Source organism: Sturnus vulgaris, chromosome 4 (assembly GCF_052056855.1).
Source record: "Sturnus vulgaris isolate bStuVul1 chromosome 4, bStuVul1.hap1, whole genome shotgun sequence".
Lineage (NCBI taxonomy): Eukaryota > Metazoa > Chordata > Aves > Passeriformes > Sturnidae > Sturnus > Sturnus vulgaris.
Genome location: NC_142246.1, coordinates 39,799,576 through 39,821,923, shown reverse-complemented (window position 1 = coordinate 39,821,923; position 22,348 = coordinate 39,799,576). Strand labels below are relative to the sequence as shown.

The following is a 22,348-nucleotide window of genomic DNA, read 5'->3' as shown; positions in this document are numbered from 1 at the left end:
ATTTTCAGTGAACTCAAAAGGAATCATGTGCTTTGGGCACTGAAGTCTAAATGCCAATAAATGCAATTACATTGATATTTCATCCCTCCTGTGGAGAAAAAAGAACCTGACACCGGAATGTCAGTCAGAAACCATGGAAAATATTGCCAGACATTCCATTCCTTCAAAGTCTGTCTTCCTGATGTCATACATCAAACTGGTTGTAAAAAAGGTATTGTTTTCAGAAAATAAAAATTCATTACCCACTCAGTTTATCTCTATTTTAATATGCAAAGGTAAATTTAAGCGAAAAAGCGTCACCTTTTTATTATTAACTTCTTGAATAAAACATTTTATAAGTCCCTGCCACCATTCGGATAGTTCAAGTTTTAAGGAAGCCATATCTCAGTCAGCTCACACAGAATTCAGAAAGCAGATGTTTCAAGTATGCAAAAGTATTATTTTTGAAATCAATGCTATTTTATAAATGCAATTTTGTTTCTTATTTTGAATTTTATATGCCTATACTACACATTACATGTATATACTTATATCATGCAATAGTTTTAGCTGGAAGGGACCTTTAAAAATCATTTAGTCCAAAACCTCTGTAGCGAGCAGGGACATCTTCAACTAGACAGCTTGCTCAGAGCACCATCTAAACTGACTTTGAAAGTTTCCAGGGATGCTGCTTCTACCACCTCTCAGGGCAAACTCTGACAGTCTTTCACAAACCTCATTGTAAAAAATGTCTTCATTACAACTAGTCTGCATCTACTATCGTTTAGTTTTAAGCCATTACCTATTGTCCTATTGCTACTATCCCTATTAATATATCTGTCTCCAACTTCCTTGTAAGTCCTCTTTAGGTATTGCAAGGACACAATACTGTCTCCCCGGAGCCTAATATATAATCTATACTTTAAAGATTTTTCATTCACTTATCCGTCAAAAAAGCAAAAGGCATGCAAAGCTCAGTTTAAGTGCGTTATTTTATTAACAATTTAGTTAAGTTTCTAATTTAAAAAAAACCAAACCCATGTTTTATTTAGCTAAAGAACACCTGTTTCCTATAAATATGATGATACTATAAGCACTGCTTTGTACCTTGGTGCACTGGGTTTGCGTGACAAGCTTTTGGCAGCAGGGGGGAACCATACAGGTGGCTTCTGTAAGAAGCTGCCAGACACTTCCCCCATGTCCGAGAGAGCCTGTGCCAGCTGATGCCAACACCTGCTGCTGGCCAATATCTAATCAACCAGTGGTGGGGTAGAACCTCTGGGATAACATAGCTGAGATGCACAAAAGTATTATCATGGAGAAGCGCTTGCAACCAGACAAGACAGGAGTGAGAATATGTCAGAGGAACAGCTCTGCAGATGCCCAGGTCAGTGGAGGAGAGGTAGGAGATGCTTGAGGTGAGGCAGCAGAGATTCCCTTGCAGCCTGGGGTGAAGACCACAGTGAAGCAACTGTGCCCCTGCAGCCCACGGAGGTCTGGGGTGGAGCAGGGATCCACCTGCAGCCCCGGGAGGACTCCACACTGGAGCAAGTGAATGCCTGAAGGAGGCTCTGAATCCATGGGAAGCCTATATTGGAGCAGGTTTTTGGCATGGCCCTTGAAATTGTGAAGAGGCACCTACAGGCAGGACTTGCGACCTCATAGGGAACCCAAACTGGAGCAATCTCTTCCTGAAAGACTGTATCCCATGGAAAGAGACCCACAGTCAGCAGTTTGTGAAGAACTGAAACCCATGGGAAAGACTCACACTGGAGAAGTTCATGGAGAACTGTCTCCCATGGGAATGGTCCCACGAGGGAGCAGGGCAAAGACTACTCTCTCTGAGGAAGAAGCTGCAGCAGAAATAATGTGACAAACTGACAAACTGACCCCCCATTCCTCATCTCCCTCACTGCTGGTGGGGGTGGAGGCAGACAGTCAGGAAAAAAAACTAAGCCCAAGAAGGAGGGAGTGCAGGGGGACAGGTGTCTAGGAGTTGTTATACTATTCATTATCCTACGTAGATTTTGGTAGTGAAATGAGCTGAATTTATTTTCAAAGTCAAGTTTGTTTTGCCTGTGACAGTAATTGGAGAGTGATCTTTCCCTTATCTCAACCCATGAAACCTTTTTTTTCCCATCCAGCTGGGGAGAGGAGTGATAGAACCGCTTTTGGTGGTTTGACCCCAGTTGGAGTCAACACACCACACCTGGTTTTGCACAAACTCTATGACTATTAATCGCTGTAGCATAGCATTGACTTCTCTCTTTTAGTCAATGAATTATTTTCTCTAAGCAGAGTATCTCCAGCATCCCAGAGACCAAGAAGGAGGAGTAGAGAAAATGTTTGAATTCAAAGTCTCCAGTCTTGGCTAAGAGTGGTGTTTATTTTTACTGTTTCCATAATTTCTCTGTCTAAAAGCATACAGAGAAACCGTCCTTCACCTTCTATAGCCAAACCTGGCCTTTCTGTCAAAACTGATAGACACATTCTTGTGATAAGACTCTATTTTAGCCAATCTTCATTTTACAGTGAAAGGTACCTCAAGTCAGCAACTTCCTAAAGAATTCATTTCCTCAACTACTTGAATAATATTTATAAGAGCTATTTTCATGTTATCTTCCTCACAATTGTCTATTGAGAAGTAAGTTGCTAAACAGAAACTGCTGCTAAATGTTAAAAGTAGGTGAGCTTTTTTCCAAATAATTTGTTTACTCACGAGATAACTGTATTTCTGTTTCTGAAATATGAAGGAAAGTCTTAAATTCTTTTGTCTCAATTAGATAGTAACTTAAAAAATGAGAAATAGATACCTGTACAACTTTCTGAGACTGTACATCAACAATGAGAATTCTGTCAAGTGTGGGCTGAGTCACATATATGAACTTGTCTTTTACATTAACAGCAGTTGCCCAAATACACCGCTGAACAGGATCACCATCTGCTTTGGGACAAACTTCATCCTATAATTCAACAGAAACAGGAAAAGTGTAAGAATCAAACCAGTTAATAAAGTAATAGAAAGACATACTAATTACTATGTATACGAATTTTCTTCTTTTTTAACTGTACAATAAACCCTCAGAAAATGTAGGGAAGGAAAAAGGACAGTTGACACTAGGACATAATTTCATGTCAGGCAAACTGCATCTGTAAGCACCACAACTCATAAACAACATAAAATAATTCATACTAAATTTTGGGATGTTTCCTAGAAATTCAAGAAGTTGAATTTGTTGACCTGAGAAAGAAACCAATTTGAAACAAAGAAGTAAAGTGAGCAAGGGGCAGGAGACCTTAAAACCAGAAAACCAAACCAGACACACAGTGCCTTGTTAGTGCAGCAGCTGGCAGCTCCCACCTGAGCAGCCTCACAGTGCCTGGCAAAGGGAGGCAGTGCAGGCATGGCTTACCACGTAAGCCAGGCAAGTACCTAACTGGGGAGATGATAATGTACAAATGAAGAGAAAGAGGAGGTGGTGTGGTGCAAATTGTCACATGGCATGGGGCAAAGCAGCAGTCAGAGAGATCAGCTGCTTTGGTCACTTAAGGTGCTGATAGGTTGCTTAAAAGATCAAGAAGTTTAGCTACTTCTGCCATAAGACATTCTCATGGCCTGTCTTGCTAGTATTAAGCCAAATAAATACCAAATGTCCTCTTAATAGCATTCCATCCCTCTCTGCCCTTCCATTCCTGCAAAAGGATGAATTTGAAAAAAATTAAAATCTGTTCACTTCAGTGAACTGATATTTCATAATACATATAACTACAAACTCTTAGTCAAAATAACTAATTGTAGTTTACATACTCACTATTCCCAATTTGTAGAAATATATGGCAAATCATTTAACTATCTATTTGTGAATATTTTCTCCCACAAAAAGCTTGATTTTATCAAAATTAAAAGTTATTTGGTTAAGTATGTTACTATATATGGAAATTCCATTTATGAAATACCATAATTTCTTTCTTATAATGGACATGATAATTATTTAAAAACATGGACCTGAAAAACATTCTACTTGGAAAAATACAGGATGTGTCAAGTGTTTTTGTTTTCCTGCCCTTTTCTTCTTTTGAGTCTTATTTTTAATTCCTTGCATCACAAGACACAATTTTATCAAATCATAAGTATTATTTCTTTTTGCCACTTATCTACTGCTTATTCCTAATTTAGAATGCTCTGCCTCATACATCATAACTGGCCGCTGTGAAAATAATTATATGTCACCAGATAATGACTCAATGTAGAATGAGCAGCAAGAGATGATGAGCTCTTAAACAAGAACTCTGTTTCTAAGCATCAAACGCCTTTTAATAGGCACAGGAAACATTATGTGGCAGAACAGCTTTGGCATCAAGTAATGCACTTCAAGAAGATGATGCATTTCAACACTTAACTTTTCTGTATCATCAACATTCTTTGTCTAATGTGCCTCTACACTTTTGAAAATACACTCAACCTTTATATGCCATAAGAAGAAATAAATCAATTTCCAGCTTTAAAAGAGGAAGTTTCTTCGCAAAAGATTGAAAGCCACTCCCTGCTTTTACACGCCTCTTAAACCTCAACAAAGGGAAGGTCTTTCAGGAATCATATGATAAGGAAAGGTTACTAAACTCAGGTACTGTGCAATAGCACATCACCAGGAACTTCAGGACAACTTAGTAACAAGTAAGATTTAGTTTGCGCTGATAAGAAGCCATGAAGATCAAAGGGAGAAGTTAAAAATCTGGGTTTTTTTAAGGAATGACAGGCATGGGACAAATGGGACTTTCATTCTTAAAAGTAGCTAAACGCTTTTCATTGTTTCATTAAATCAACATATGCAAGTCTGTCTCTAACATGGTGTGCAATCACCATACCAGTGATCTGTTGTCATTTGCCTTCTGGGTAATTGTCACTTCAAGTGGAAGGTTGTTTCACCGATCTCATTATTTTTTATATTTATTCCAAATATACCTTGTCTTAGTTGCATGTTTTATCTAACATGTTGCATGTTTAAACTACATCTAGATTGCTCTACACAATCATCTTTATTTTCTCAGAGGGAGCACCTTCAAGCAATGAATCCACAAATGTTTGCAACAAATCTACACAGAGATATTATTTTCAGTTATGTCTCAGGGACTCACATACATTCACATCAGTTTCTGGGACTGAATTCTACAAGGACATATTCAATATATTATTCAAAAATATCAAAAATCCCTGCTGAAGGAATCTGTGTTTCTCTCACATGGCATGATATAGATTAGTGTAAATGATTTCTCTGATATCACCTTCCCTTGTGGGATGTACAGCAGAATAGCAAAATACTCTAACTTAAGCACTTATAACTACCTCCAGAGATGAATTACAGCTTTATACATTTGCCTGAATCTGAAAAAAAATACCCAGAAGTGTACTTTTAAAGATTTTTTCACTGCAAGACCAGTACAAATATAGTCTAATATATATATATATATATATATAACCACACATATACATATCTACATATAAAAATCTACATATAAAAATCTACTTTAAAGGTTCTAAAATATTTTTCAAGTTGACATAAATTTTTATAATCCAATGCTAATTCTCAACTTGCCCCAGAAAAATGAAAACATAAAAGCAAAAACCTTTTTTTCCAATGTAACAGTGAAAATTGTGCACCAAAATTCTCATACCCTAAACAGAATGTTTTTCCCAATATAAACTGGTTTATGTGGTTGTTTCTCTGGTTATTCAAACCTACATTTACCTGAAGCTGTTTCAACAGAACTGAAATCTTGCTTTTGAAAATACAACATTTATCTGATTAGACAGTTTGGACTTCTTTTACACGACAAGAAGTTATTCTGAGGCTTCATAATAATTTCCCCAGGGGTTGGGTAATTGGTTAAAATAATTTCTCCTTAAAATATAAGCACAAACCCATCATTTTCCTCTTCTAATTAAAATGTGAGCAATTTACTTTTTTTCCTAATTTATTCTCTCTGAAAAGAAAAAAAGTTAACATCTGATAAAACATTAATTTACTTCATTGTTGTATTCCTCCCAGACTTTTTAATCAAAAAGTGTCTTGCTCTGTAACAAGTCAGCAGATGGAGTTAAATAAATCCTTAGAGAAAGTTTTTCAAGATAGTCTGGAGCAAGAAAATCTCAAGAGGAAACACGTACTTGCAGATTTATATGTGCAAATTCTATGTTTATTAATTTACACTTACTGCAAGGGTCCTCAGTGTTTTAAAAGGATGTGAGTCAAACTCTTCAGGCAGTGTAATAAAATGTCTAGCTATGTTATGGCTGCCGAAGAGTAAGATGATACCAACAGGTTGCAACAGTTTTAAAACATGAATTTATGTGTCACCTCTTCTACATTAAATCTTTTTTTCTTGACATTCTTTGCTAAAAATCACAGTAGATTTTTTAAAAACTTTTTTTTTTTTTTTACAAACAAGTTTGCATTTACTACACTTTTTGTGCTGCGAGAGTATAAACCAAGGCAGTTTCTGTGGACAACAAAAGTATGTTTCAATCTAATTTCCTGAGTAAATTTTGGTCTGCCATGTAGTCACATTAATAATTTTGAAATTAAGTGTTTTGCTCTGACCTCCAGCATATATTCAAATGTGAGATGGCATATTTCACTGAAATTTGGCCATTATGTGCTGCTTCTTGTAGTAAACAGAAAATCAGTTTTATGTTGAAGTCAAAAGGATTTTTTCATTAGCCTCAAAAAGGTATGTTTCAATTGCTTTTCTTCCAGTCTCTGGAAATAATTATTCTAATTGGGATTCATTGTGAAAGGAAAATAAAAACACTTTAACATAAGAATTAGAATTTAAGTCTTTGGATAATTTTAATTTGCAGAGGATAAACAGAGGAAAATGTGAGGAAAATGTCCCAAGCACTTCACAATGATGAGATATTTTAACAGGTGAAAGACTCTACTTGAACTTGAGTAAGAATCTATTCAACAACAGGTTAAACAAACAGCTGCCAAAGCTGGTCTAACTAAGCAACAACCTATATTAGAAAATAGAAATCAGTTTATTTCTGTCCCTGTGAATCTAGAATTTTCACTATCATTCACTAAATTTCTACTTGAGATTAAGAAGATTCAAGTACTTTAGGAGATTCTGAGGAGGGGAAGAAGGCCTTTATAATTTCTGTGACCCATGGCAATCCAGTAAAGCACTAAATCTTTTGCTTCACTTTAAACACAGTGAGTCTATTTGATTCCCATGTTAGATATACACCAAAATGTTTTGCTGTATTGACACTCAGTTGCATAAGAGGTAATTAAATATTTAGATAAGAGTTCTCAAGTATATAGAAAGTAAGAAAATATGTTTACCTTTAGCAAAATTAGCATACCTAAATATGTACATGTGTAAGTACTGCAATATTGCTCTCAATACAGTGCAGTGCTATGTAGAAACTCCTGAGCTCATACAGAAGCTCCGTTAAGTTTGCTGACAGACAAATAGGAAACCTATGGAGGAACACTGGAGTGTCATGTGTAATATCCAGACATTCTCTATTATTGAAACTGCACTGCTGAATTTAGAAATGTTCCTATGATTTAGCAACTATTTGGCAATAAACAACTCTTCTGTGGTTTTACTTATCACTTCAACAGCTAATTCAGAGAAATGTAGAGAAATGGGAGAGGTTTAAGCAAGCACGTATTTCCTTTATTACTAATATGTTAATAGTTACATCATGTAGATGCCCTAATGGGAAAGGCTATGTAAAGCTACCTCAAAATATGTTTGGTATACTTACTAACATCTCTGATTAGAGCCAAAGATAATTAATAGCCAGAAATTTATGACATGAGCTGTTACTACTTAGCAATCACATGCTGAACTTGATAAAAATCTGATCCTGGGACAGAATTGGGTTATTTTATTATTTTTATTCAGAGGACTTTCCAAAGAAGTTTGAGGAATATATGATATTCTTCAAAGGGGAAGAATATTTTAAAAAAAAAAAAAAAAGTTTTTAAAAAAACTTTAAAGTTATCCAGTAGCCTACTTTCCTGGGCTTTTTTTTTTCTTCCCTCCTCTCCCCCCCAAGAGGATATAGTTATTATGCTACTCCATGTTTGAAAGGTTCCAAAAGGAAAGAGATTTTACCTGTTCATCCTGATTATTGCCACATTTTAATAAAAATACCCTTAAAATCTAGTCTGCACTTTAGACCAATAAAATTTTAACACATTTCTTAAATAATCAGCTTTTAAATTAAACAGCCATAAAAAAAGTGCTTTTTGGCTTATTTTTGGCTGTGTCAACCTAATTTCATTTAAGCAGCACAAATCAAGGTATGATTAGCTGTTCAAAGCATAATTATTCACACTAAAATAAATCTTGTTGCTGAGTACAGCAGCCTTTGACATCAATAATGATAACTGAAGAGGCAAATTCCATTGAGACAGCTCTAGCTCTGCTGTCATTGAGGCATTAGAGAAAAAAAAAACCAAAAACTAAGTGTACAGCTCAATGCTTAGTATGTATTTCAAGGTCACTCATTCAAATCCAAATGCGAAAAAGTTACTATTTTTGAAAGCTGATATATCATATAGAGTAAGTCTTAATGTTGTGACTAGTACCAAGTGTTCCTGTGGGAACATGCATCATGTCAGCTAGCAATTTGATTAGCAGTAAAGGAAAAACATCACAAGAATAAATGGAAGTGGAGAATACACTAGTGTTTTTATGTATCCTACTCAGGGAAACTATATCATAAATTCTCAGAATTTGGAGAAATCAGCTATAAATATGTTAACAGTAAAGTTATTGAAACTACTTATATGAATTTTAAGTTGGAACCAAAGCATCAATCATCTTTACTAACTTCAGTGGAAGCTGTGAGAGCATTTACCAGGACAGGGATTTTCCTCACGATAGCTGAGAGTTTAATACAGACAAACATCCAGTGGAGAAAAAGAAATGATTAACACCTCCCCACCCCCCAGAAGATCCTGTATTTAAAATAGAGAGAGTCAATCTCTGATTCACTAAGATGAACTTAACTGGTGGGTTGGAGGTGGGGAGCTGGTGGGGACTAAAAAAATCATCAACTGATCCAGAAATAGAGAGCTGTTAAAGAACTGGGAAAGGAGAAAGACAGCCAAAGAAAGAAAAGGTTGGCAAAAGTGTTCGGGGAATATTTAATTGAAAAGAACTGAAAGCTTGAATTTAACAGAGGAAAATGCAAGAAATTTTGAGCACACCATTATAAGCTATTTATTAATTCAGAAGACTTGGCTGAATTTATCAAGCAGAAAACACTGAACTAGTAATCAATTCACATGTAAAGAAAATTATAATTGAGAAAACACTACAAATAGATTTTTAAAAACAACTTGCCTGAAAACCGAGGAGTTTTTCACTAGGCTTAATATGCCTCTGAAATTCACATTCCACTGGTTGTATTACTTTGATGCCATCTTCATAAAAAACATAAAACATGTTCCCAATTCCCAGACCTTAGGGACAAAAACACATTGAAATGTATAAAATTAAATAATGACAAAAAATAAAATCTTTGTCTTGAACTAAAAAAACCTAATCACAGTTCAGCATGAGATCAGTTTGTTAATGTGTATAATGGTAATACAGCTAAACCTATGGGATCTTTTGTTGCAAAACTGAAACAAAACTGTTACATTATTCAGAACTTTACATAGTTTGCTCCATTGGCATGACAGTGTCTTTATGAATACAGATCTAGAAATACACAGTTTGATAGCTGCAACAGTAAAAGTGATCTTGTGAAATTATCTACACTGAAATCAAACTAATATAAATTCTCTACACATACTTTTTTGTTTGTTTTGCTTAGGGATGGAGGACTTAACATGATTTCTGTATAACACTGAAAGAGAAGTGTTTGTTATAAACCCTCACTTGATATTTCAAGAAAAGGAAATAGTGTCTATTTTATTTTATTAGAAAAACAGAGTTGGGCAGATATTGATTTCAATGTTGAAGGGCCATAGGTGTTTACAGAATGATTCAATCCTTCTTCCACAATTTTGCTGAAAGGCATGATGCTAACTAAGTTTTGTGGAGAAGGTGGGAACCAGATCTGTTGCATGAAGTCTCAGAATATTTGTGATCATGGTCATGACCACGGAAAAGGACAGTCTCATTAATTTTCTGTGTGCCAACTAAGACAGCAGTTGTTGATTTGCTATGTGGATGGCTATAATGGATGATCAGTTCATATTCATAAAATTCTTTGAAGAAAATCATAGTACTCATAAAATCGTAACTAAAACCATTCTGACAATTACACTATTGGCTGCAATGGTAAAAGTGTGCATGTATCCTGGGCACAGGACCCAAGCTCTCACTTGCCATGACAATATTTGGTATAGGAACACAGACGAGTGAAACCTATGAAAAAGAAATTTGAATCTGAAATTCTGCTTCTCCTAAATTCTGAGGGAAAACCAATGTTAATAGAGAGAAAACAGGTCTTAATACAAAATAAAATAATGAGAAGATCAGGAGGGGATAGGAGGGATGCATGTTTGTGTCAGTATGTATGTATGTATATATGTATTTATGTATACACATACATACAAGTTTCCAGTTCCTGTTAGGAATCATATAACTAATACAGTAGTTTAAAGGTTGTAATACTCAAAAAGTTGTCAGGCTACGCCCAGCACAAATACATTTAATTATCTTTGAGAAATCTTGCGGAATCATTTCCCATTTCTGGCCAAATTTTCTCAGAGAGAAAGGAGAGGCAGTCTCCAAGCAGGGTTTTCCTCACTTTATGTCAAATCTATCTATTAATAGACTAGCAAAAAGTGGGAAAGAAATTTGTCTACGCTGTATTTGGTGAAACACAGAAGCAGGCTTAGGTTCATGGAAAACTCCCCAGTCATGTCTATTCAGAGCACAGGGTGTACTCAGGGCAATATGCCCACTCTGGCCAGGGGGCACTTTTGTATGCCTTGGCAGATAAACCACACAGCCTCTATAATACAGCACGTTAAGGTCTCTCTTTAGAGAATGGCTGACATTGTGTCGCGTAAGAACAGCTGAAATCTGCAGATAAGCCTGACTGATGTTAGGCTGCCTGTACCAGTGAACGTAATGTAGAGATCTATAGCTGAGCAACTGGCATATTGTGCCTTGGGGATGAATATGTGAGCATGGCTGGGGACAAAACAGGGTTTTCCCTTTTTCCTCCTCTCACTGGCTGAAGTACATTATAGTTATTAGCAGGATAAGCAATACCAGAATATGAGGAGGTAGCTCAGATTATAGTCCCAGGTGACCCAGACATTTGATATCAGGCTCCTAAAATCTCCACCTCAGGTGCCAATACTCCAAAACAAGATTTCCAATGTACAGATATTATTTATGTCCAATAAACAGCCCAAAGTTTTTATTGGCCCAAAGGCTTTATTTCCAAAGTCTGGACAATAATGTTCACTAAACTGTTCTTCAAAAGCAGTGAAGGACATACAGTATAAAATGTCCTTCTTCCATTTCAATACCAAGTTAAGGAAGTCAGTTCATATAAAGAACCTTTACCTCTCGATCCAATTAGTTAATTCCCCTTTCCAACTTATTATGACCCAAAACTCTTTATTTGAGTGGGTGGCTACAGATACCTGTACAAATATCTAATCTGCATAAATATCTAATCACCTTGGCAAGACACTATTTCAGAACTACAGGAGCTATTCCTTTGAAGACTTAATTTTGCAAACCTTGCCCATTAAATACAATCCTGCACATTTTTAATTCAGTGCCAGAAGCAATAGATAAATACATTTGCTTTATTTAGACTAAATTGATACTTAAAACTAGCTAACACCGATTTTTAAAAAAATGGTGGTGGTTGGGGTTCTTTTGCATATATATATTTATTTATTTATTGTATTATTACTGTAATACACATGTACCTTCAAAATCCTTTCAGATTTTCTGATACAAGTGGTTGTGATAAAGATTTTGTGTACTTAATGTAGAAATATCTCTAGGCATAAGGCCTATATATGATTTCATGATCTTGATTGTCCTACTTACCACCCATCCCTCCCCTTCTATCTGTTAATACTTTCATAACAGAAAATGGCAGAGTATGCATGGCCCAGAGAAGTTGGTAGTAATGTTTATTGGCCTCTTCAGGGTATTGGTCTCTTGTAAAGTATTTCTAACATTGTAATTAGTAACATAATATGTTGGAAACACAAGGATTGGCCAATGAGAAATGAAGGAGAAATTGAGAATATCTGCTCTAGGAGACACAAAATCTTATACTATAAATTGCTTTTTGATTAGTTTCACATTAGTCATAGAGAAAGTTGAATGTTTTTACCATAAGCACTCTGGTAAGCTATTATCTTTAACTGGACTTTTTTGTCACAGAATTTAATTTTTCTTAGGTGCATTCTAATGACTGAAAACAACAAATTGACTCGAATAAACAATCATCTAAACAATCAAGGTGATACTAATCACATTTTGAGATAAACCAAACTTGATACTTTCCCAACAAGAGGTGAGAACAGCATACTTTTGAGAATTTGGTACAATCCTGCTGCATATCAGTTTAACAGAGGAATTGTGTGAAACTCTAAACACATCATTTGTACTCTGCAGGGCCAATAGGGCAGGAGGATCACAGCTGAGCTCCACTGCAATCCCAGAAATTATTGTACCAGTTGAGCAACTGATAAAACAGGAATAAAAAATAAAAACTAGTTCATATTTATAAATATACTGGGAATGCCAAAAGTTAGTACAAACAGGCAAATATCAGATTTTTAAATCTTTAAATTAATTAAAAACAAATTTTTAAGAAGTCTACAGAAATACCATTTCTAGCATGAATTCATAGCAAAGCCTGATCCATTTGTTATCTTGTATTATCAATTTTCCAATGGAAATACTTGAAACAATTTCTTACGCCTGAAATATATGAATTACTAAATTGCAACTTGAGATGAAGAACAGGCTACTTAGGGCAACAGAATGGGAACTCATGACAACTCTTAGATTGTGGTATTTTTCTGTAAAATGAGGATAATTTTTGAGATGATGTCATATATATGAATATTAATACCTATCTTTTGCTTGTAAAATAAAATTTCCATTATTTTTATGCTAATAACACCTGATCGTGTCTATTTACATTTACCCTTCAGTTCATCACAAACATCCATTCCCTGCCTCAACATTTATTTACAAACTTTTCTTGAGTATAAGAATAAAATGCTTGATTTCATTAAGCAGCATCAACTATCTCAATTTTAAACTGTATAAGATTATAACTCTGTCAAATAAGAGAGATTCATACAAGAAAATCAATCTCAACAGCACATAAAAGATTACTGGTTGGAAGTTTTATCATGACAACAATCAAAATTTAAAGGTCTACATTTTAAATCTTCTTGTATATCTTTGAACAATTGTCTGAAAATTGTGAACAGCTTATTTCCATTTTTCTTCCAAAAAGGAGAAGCAGTTTCCAAAAGTATGAGCATTTATCGGATTCACTTCCACTTAAATTTTTTTAAGTCAAATTCCTCAGTATTGCAAGGGGGTAGGTAATTACTGTAACTGTAGAGTATGAACAAACACACACATACACAAAAGAAGCAACAGATGAGCATTTCATCATACTACAGAAAATATGAACAAAAGTGATCTCCATTAGTACCTTGCTCTCGCCACAATATGTTTGCAACTGCAGCATGTAAGAGGAAGAAAGAAAAGAAAATACAAATGAACAAGGGAAAACAAGAAATGATAGATCAATTCTGAAATAATCATGGTGCTTTAACCTCTGATTCACTAAAATACTCTTACAGGCAAATCAATGGAAACAGTAAATTAACAATAGTACTCTGTGTCACATGACAAAATTGTGATTAGCCACACTGGGGATAGGGTAAACCCCCATCACTCTCACTAAATCTCTCCAAGCAAACTTCATTAGACATTATCAACAGTATGTTTTATAAACCATTACAAAAAGCATGTGCAGTTTTCATGCACATAAACGATACATATTAATGACAGGTGATGCAATTTTCATTATTTCCTTTAAACCCTGAACTTTGAAGAACTTGACTTCAAAACATAGTTATGAGAGAGATATGCAAAATTAAAATATACATAAGATATTTTTCTGTATGGCTGCAGTGCCACCACGCTACCAAAATTGCCATGTTGTATAATGTTCTCCTTTTTCTTTGGAAGACCAAGACTGGAAGTATAAGATGGCATGATAACCAACTAAATGTTTTCATTGATTTTTTTTCCCTGAAAGCATAAATTGTATTTGGCCATCTTATTTGCAATTGGATTTTAGACCTTTGAGACCAATGAAATTATATTATCCTAATATTGTTCTTTCTGTCTGCAAAGGAAAAAAAAAAGGAAAGCAAATATAGTCTTGCAAATTTTAAGTATTTGGAACTCAGCATGCAACAGAATAAATTTTTTTAAAACACCATCACTGAAAACTAATGCATATTGCCAACTAACGAATTTAATAACTTTTAAAAATCCCAAACAACTCAAAGGAAAGGAATACAACACAGATAATACATATATCACACACACACAGAGAGTGAAATTGGGAGGTTCATTGAAACATAGAGTTACAAAACCTAAAAACGTTAGTATGCTTTAAAAAAAGTTTGGAAAAAGCAATGAAAGATATATTATTAAAAATTATGTTGGCACACAGAAGTTCCTCAATTGCTGACAGCTGAAGGTTGAGAGTATAAACAGGAACTATCACCCCAGAAAAGGTCTGGATACTAAGATTTTCCCAAACATTATTTGTACTTCAACAGACAGGAGAGAGAAAAAACAGGATGGGATATGATGCAGGTCTTTTGGTCTGGTAACACAGCCAGTTTTGGATTCACACTCCTGTCTGTACATCTGGTCTGAACTTCACTGTTTTTGAGGGTGTTCAAAAGATTTCTAAGGACATTTCTAAACAACATCCCCTACATCCTCTCTGCAAGTCCCCTTCACTGGAGAAGGCTGTCAGGCTGACCAGGAATTTATTCCTCTGTAAATCCATGATGCCTGCTCCTAAACATCTTCTAGTTCTGGGAATGGCTTCCAGGGTGAAATGCTCCATATTCCGGAAATCAATGTGAGGCTGATGCACCTATCGTGTCTTGGATTCTCCCTCTTGCCCTTTAAAAGTGGCACTGGCTTTCTTGCAGTCTGCAAGAACATCCTTGATCACCACGATCCTTCATAGATTGTCAAGAGTTGCCTCACAATGCTATGGGCCAGTTCTCCCAATGCTTGTGGGTGCATCCTATCCAAGCCCTTTTACCGGTGAAAGTCCACTTCATTTAAATGGCCTCAACCAGGTCCTATACACCACGAATAAAGAAAGCTTCCTTTCCAGGGGATGACTTCCCAAACTTTCCCACTGGTGTCACATTCCTAGGAACAGTTTTGCCAGGGAAGTCTAATGTGAAGAAACATTCAGTACAATTTGTCCCCTTCCATACCCTCTGCTACCAGGTCCCCATCCCACTCAGTAGGCCCACATTCACCCTTAACCTTCTTTTTCATGCTGATGTCAGTAGAAGCCCATCTTTTGCCCTTTATGTCATTCATCAGACTCAGCTCCAAACGGGTTCTGGAACTTTAAAATTTATCCCTACATACCCAGACAGTGGCTCCAGATGCAGATCACAATTCTGTATTTGCCTATGTTATCTTACACATTCTTTCTTATATAATAAAGCAAATTAATTTCCCCAGGGCAATCTGGAGGATTTCCTTTAAAATTACTTTTCTCTTCACATTGTGAGGAAATAACCATGCCACTTGAGGTCCCATAAATTCCGCCATAATGTTCAACAGTTTATCAGTGTTTTTCTAGGAGTGACATAGGAAAGAAAATAAAATGTAATTACGATTACACAACTGTGTGGAACTGTACAGGATCAAACAAAATTATTTAAGATGCGAAGTACAGAACACATTAATTTGTGTTAATACAAAATGGTATGTATGATTCTGAGCTTTGCTGAAGAAAAAGGGCAGGATAATAAAAGTGCTTTGAAAGCCTCATGTATTAATTTTAAAATTAGCAAATCAACTAGAAGAAAACTGAGATATAATTTAAGAATGCAATATAATATCATAAACAACAGCCATCATCTCACCTAACATATCAAGAAACATCATTTCTTTTCTTAATCAGACCTATAACTTCTGCTCAGGAAAGATGTCAAGTCTTGAGATAAAGAGTTCAATGCTGGAACAAGTACAGCAGGTATAAAGTATACTAAGTAAACATATTATTTGCCTTCCTTTTTGGTTAAGCAGAAATTAACATTTTCCAATACACTTTATACTAAATTCTCAAACATTTGTAAACTTCACAATGTAAGAATAAAGAATTATTGATAGATCTCAGCAAAATGTTCTGGTTTCAAGACAGAATTCCATCTTCTCTTCTGCCCTGATTCCACAGAGGTATTAAATAGTGTTAGGAGATGTCCTGGGAGCCTTGCAGAAGACATTGTATTCCAAAAGTTTGTGACCTTGAGCAGGCTGTGTCTGCTACACGGAGCCGTGTCACAGGGAAGCCTGCATGTAACATGGGGACCTGCTGCAAGGGTAGGTTCTGGACTGCCCATAAAAACCTGTGCTGTACACTCATGGGTCTTATGACAAATATAACGTTGCAACCTGCCAGAAGATACACGGGTTTCTTTGTTACACCGGATAAAACCACCACAGCATGGGAGGGAGCGGGAACCTCTCCATGGACATGATCTGCACAGTTTGTTGTGGCAAAATCCATCCACAATTAATCCCATGCTGCAAGCATAAATCATCGATACCTAGCATGTGAAGGGTTGCAAGATTTACTCACTATCTATACTCCTCTTTTTATTATATCTTGTTAAAGCAGCTATTTTATTACCATTTTTTGTTGGGCCTTTTATATTGTCATCAAAATGAAGTCTGCATTGTTCCTTCTTCTCTCTCATCCCCCAATGCAATGCAAAACAAGGGAGAATCCAAGTTTTCTTGAAAGAGGTTTACTTTCTTTTTCTTTTCTTTGTATTTTTTTTTTATTTTTAAGCACACTTAAAGCTCCATAAAAATCACTCTTCATGGTCCTTATACAGCTATTCTGTGATTTTCTGTACAGCCCTAGCCTTTGATTAGGAGCAGCTAATATAACATCTGAATGCCTGCTCTTCATCTTTGTTATACATTGTGTTGGTTGAATGGTAATAGGTTGCACATATTTCACTAAACTCTGTCCTTGGCAATTCATGAAATCCTGTAGCAGACTAATAGCAGTGTAAATTCTTATCCAGCTAGGATGGAAACAACAACTGCAAAAAATCCATGGTATTTCTAGAACTAAATGAATGAGTGTACTGCAATATCACCTCCCAAATAAATTCTGTATCCTTCTCTTTCTTATTGCATTGGAAATAAATGTCGTTACATTCACTTTTCTGTCTCAATAGACAATTTCAAAGATTTCAACTATGTCAGCTAGTGTTCTTCCTCTCTACTTTTCTTGTCTTGAAATATTCAATGCATTTTGGAAATAAAGAGTGTATGTGTGTGTGTATGCAAAATCAAATTGAGTGAGTTTGAAGACTAAATGTAGCTCTTCTACTTCCTTTTGGCATTATAGTTAGGTGTTCAAACTTTCAGTAACCAGCATGCAATACTATATATCCAGACATATTCAAACAAAATGGATATCAATTAAAACCTTAATACCTGAAAAATTTGCTTGTTTTCTGCACCAAGAGAAAAATGCAGTTTAAGATGGCTTTAAAAATAGGGGAAACCAGCAAAAAGTCACTTTTCTGCATTATAGAACATGCGAAATAAAAAAATGTGAGGGAAAAATGCAAATAATGTTTGTTCATGAATATGGAACCACTGTTGCTAATTCCAAGTTTTGTCTCATCAAAACACAAGTTTTGTATTCAATATTTTGCAATTATTTTTCCAGATTTATATCAGAAATTACAGCTGATTAAAAAAATCAATAGTTTCATATCAGCTGATTGTTCTAAGCTTTGCACTATCAGATAAGAAGCCACTGCCTTCAATGCCTTCAATTCCATGATGGCAAGAGGTCACAAGTAGATGTAATATAAAATAGGACAATGAGGAAAACGCAATAAAGTCATATGAAAAAAATGTGTAGCTCAACATTATTTTTCAGAATTGTCCTATCATAATCTGCTATACTTCCAATTGCATTTAAAAAGTAATTTCAAGATGTTTAAAGGGATGTTATCTCCTTAGTTCACTCACAGCTACCACCATTGTCAACTGTTTTGATTAATCTTAAACAAAGGATAAAGACAGTGTATATGTAACTTACTCTCCATTCTCACATCTCTAATGTATAAACACCTGCCCCTATGTTACAGGGTAAACCTATAACATAATTACTATCTTTTTGCTGAACCACATAAGATTTTAATTATTATTTGTATATTAAAAATAATTGTGTGAATTAAAAGTGAGTTACTTTTTGCTCAGATTCCACAAAGAGGATGAAAAATGTTATGCACCTGTTATACCTGTTTTTAATTTCATTCTTTTTCTATAAGAAATTCAGATTTGTTTGTTTTATATACAAATGCAAATATATAAAATCTAATTTATTTGTGAAGCCAACACTTTCTTTAAAGTTATCTATTGCTTGCTTCAAGTATATTTAAAATTATTGTCACTACAAATTATATCCAAAATCCAAATTCCAGTCTGTTCTTATGTGACATGCACTTCAATTTCGTTTTAGGTTAATACAACAACCAAAGATCTGGTTTATGCACATTAGACTATTATTTATCAGTTAAAAGTCAACAGTTGACACTTTATTTTGTTCAAATATGAAGCTGCCTTACTTTTCTGTGTTTTGTATAACTCTTTATAATAAATCATGCATAAGTCCTTTCCCATAGTGCATTAACTCAATCCAGTGTAAACTAGCAGGAAGCAAAAATGGTTCATGAGCTGAATTACTTGGAAGTTCAAAATAAAGTCTTTGCCTACAATGCTGTCAACAAGTATAAGCTTGTTTAGCTCTGCCATAAAAAAAATGCCAGCATAAATTATCTCTGAGGAAATTAGGTAAATAGGTACCATTCAGTATCAGATGTGACAGGAAGATTCTATTAAAGTTGCATAAAGCCTTTCAGAGAGAATTTAGGCCATAAATCACAGTCGAAAGGCTTTTAGTCTTATCCCCAATTCTAGACAGTAGAGATGCTTTGTTGCTTATGATGGCCGTAAATCTGTCAAGTCAGTAGCATTCAGATCACATAATCTTGTTAGGTGATAAGACTATGACTTTACCTAAAAAAGGCACAGTCGGAAATAGAGCTACTTAATAGCATGGAACAGTTATATTGGTTTTTTTTAAAATTTGGTCCTAAGGTACCATGCATGAGGTAGAGAACTTCTGTTCTGCTTCCTGTGACTAAGTGAAAGAAATTGTAGGTTAAATTACCATATATGATGATGTCATAGTGTGTGAATTCAGTAACACAAGAGCCTATGGTGGATAAACAAAATAAAAGCTACTAAATACTAAAAGTTCATCAAGTACTTTCAAATTGATCTTGGAAATGTCTTAATAGCTTTATTTGATAGCTCTATCATGACAGTTGTCTCCCCAAGCTATGTACATATGTCTAAAAAAATTTAGAGAAATACCTAAGAAGTCATATTGATCAATCACAAATTGAACTGCACTTTGTAACATAATTTTTTGGAAATAGTTTTGTGGTTTTGTTATTTGTTATTTTTAAAAATATTTTGATTTCTCTTAACTTTTTCACTTCAAAGGGAACAGCAGGAGTTTTTATGATCTATGGCTCTAGTATAGTAGAATTGTTCTAAATTGAAACAGAAAAGAAACTAAAGCACTACCAAAGTACCTGTCAAATTTATCAAGAAACAAACCAAAAAAATATGGATTTTTAAAATTACCTTACTTCAAAATATTTTACTAGTAGCTGAGAAAAAAATTTTAAGTTCTTGAAAATTACCCCTGAAAATATTCACTTGTCTTTGGTGATGACTATTTTTTATTTTCCTGTTTTCTACAATGCCAGATTTTCTCAAGAAAAAATCTATATTTAACATAATCTGATATTCCATATGTGTATCAAATTATAGTGATATATTCTACTCTATTATTTACATTAAATATTCCACCACCTTTACTTTAAGTGTCTCTTGATATCTTTTTTCATTTTAACGAAATCGTTTATTTGGTATATTTAGCTACATATTATATTCCATATTCAGTTAATATTGCTTTGATAAAAAAATTGAAATTTGGACCAATTCCATTGGTCCTACTACTATTTAAATGGAATCTAACTAACTAAATAAATTCCACAGATGGAAGTTGTAATTTCGTCCTCCTCTCTTTGAAATTATTATTCTACTATGTATCAACAAAATAGGCAGTAATATGTTGCCCACTCCACCTTTCTCATAAATATATTGTCAAGATACTCTGCCAAATTATCTTTGTCCCATATTTTAATTCTTCAGCTTCCAAACAGTGTTTCAACAACAGTACAATGATGACTTTGGTTTTCCCTATGGCTTCTAGGAGTTGGGGTGATCCAATCTGTGTTTGTGATTATCATATGTAATCACCAACAGAAATCTTCAGTGGAGATGTCCATTTGTGTGTTCATGCTTCAAATGATGCTAAATCCCGTGGCATGGAGGAGAAAGTTATCCATTAATAAAAGATTTGAGAGTCGCTTAAAATGTACCTGCACATACTACAAGCTAGAAAATGAAAAACCATCTTTTATCAGTTGCTGCAGGGATGCTGGGCACTAGAATATAGAACCTATTTACAAAAAGAGAAAAGAAGGAGTCTTAGTTGTGATGAAATCCCATTTTTCCGCTAGCAGAAGTTCCAGCAGTCTGACACTCCTTTATACCACTGCAGCAGCAAAAATCCTGGAAATCATCACAGATTGCTGATAAAAGTAGAAGAAAAGCATTGTCACATCAGAGCTATTCAAAGTTTAAATTGTACTGCTATGAACCAGTCTGGGTTTTTTAATGTTCTGTTGACAATATTTTTTTATAAATATTTTTGTCCTGCATTTGTACAGGAGCGGGATAATAACTGAAACCAGAGCCTGATTGAATACCTTCTACCTTACAAAGGATTAAAAGGGAGGGTAAATGACGTGTAGTCAAGACAAATATTTAAAATATCCAGGTCCAAATGCACTGCATTGAATACTGGCTACAAGTTGTTTCAGATGTTTAGTCTGGTGCTATTAGTTTTGAATACATTTCAGAATGTCTTAGATTTTAAGAGTGCCATAAATAACCACTATATCTGCTCCTAGTAGCTGCCCCACTTCCTGAAACTTAATAACTCAAGTAGCTGTAGGCTAGTTAGACTGGGGTATATGACCCAGACAAAAGAGCAGACAACACTTGCATAGAATTAAATTCAGTAGGAAATCAAAAAACAATAATACTATTATAAGTCAGCAAATATGTTCTAACAGAGACCAGGTCTTCACAAACAAATTTGATTAAATTTTTTTATGTAAACAGGAGTTTGGTAATGTAAAAATTCATATAGTTGTAACCCATAATTTTGCTAAACATCTGATTTGCTAACACAGAATATTCTGATTAAATATGAGTTATTTAATAATGGTAAAATACATGTCAATTGAATTAAAAACTGCCAAAATAATTAATCTGAAAATGTAATTAAATCATTAGTAAAAGATGAATAAGAAAGTTCTGGAACATGTCCAGAGCAACAGGTAGTGAATTGTGTCTTAACCACTTTCATCAGTGATCTGTAAAAAAATGCAAAATCATTTCCTAAGAAGTCTGTGAATTACCTGTAATGATAAACAATAGCATTAATAAATTGTTTGAATAACTTTTTCAAGTTCATCTCTACAATAAATTTTGTTTTATCCAAATGGAAATGCAGATGTCTTGGAAAACAAAGAGCAGACTATGTCTAACTGAGACAGGTGGGAAGGAACAGGATTTGGAAAGTGAGGTCTGATAGCATATAGGAGATAAACATATAAACAATTATTAGTGGAAAATAATGACAAAGGATTGGGGGATGTGGAAGAAAAAATTATCAAAGATCTATTTCTCTTTTCAGAGCAGTAAAGAAACAAATAATACATTTGCTTCTGCAAAAAGCAATTTTGATTTTTAAAAAAACAAACTGTACCAAAACAATTAAAATTCTCAAGAAAAAAAGACTGAGTACTGTGTTAACTGTCTTATTACGAGAAACTTATACATTGTCCGTGTGAGAATTTGTGATCAATATTCATATATTCAT

General features: G+C 34.7%; 1 protein-coding gene across 2 annotated transcripts in view; it reads right to left on the bottom strand.

The window, feature by feature from the left end:
- The window catches only part of FSTL5 (follistatin like 5), a 287,281-nt gene that overhangs the window by 33,421 nt on the left and 231,512 nt on the right, over window positions 1-22,348 (bottom strand). The window contains exons 11-13 of one of the 2 annotated variants that reach the window (XM_014878572.2): window positions 13,667-13,693; window positions 9,346-9,464; window positions 2,793-2,942 (exon numbers count right to left, since the gene is read on the bottom strand). In XM_014878572.2, the coding sequence (XP_014734058.1) occupies window positions 2,793-2,942; window positions 9,346-9,464; window positions 13,667-13,693 (296 nt within the window). The remainder of the gene's footprint in view (window positions 1-2,792; window positions 2,943-9,345; window positions 9,465-13,666; window positions 13,694-22,348) is intronic. The other variant, XM_088163647.1, reaches the window with a different exon arrangement.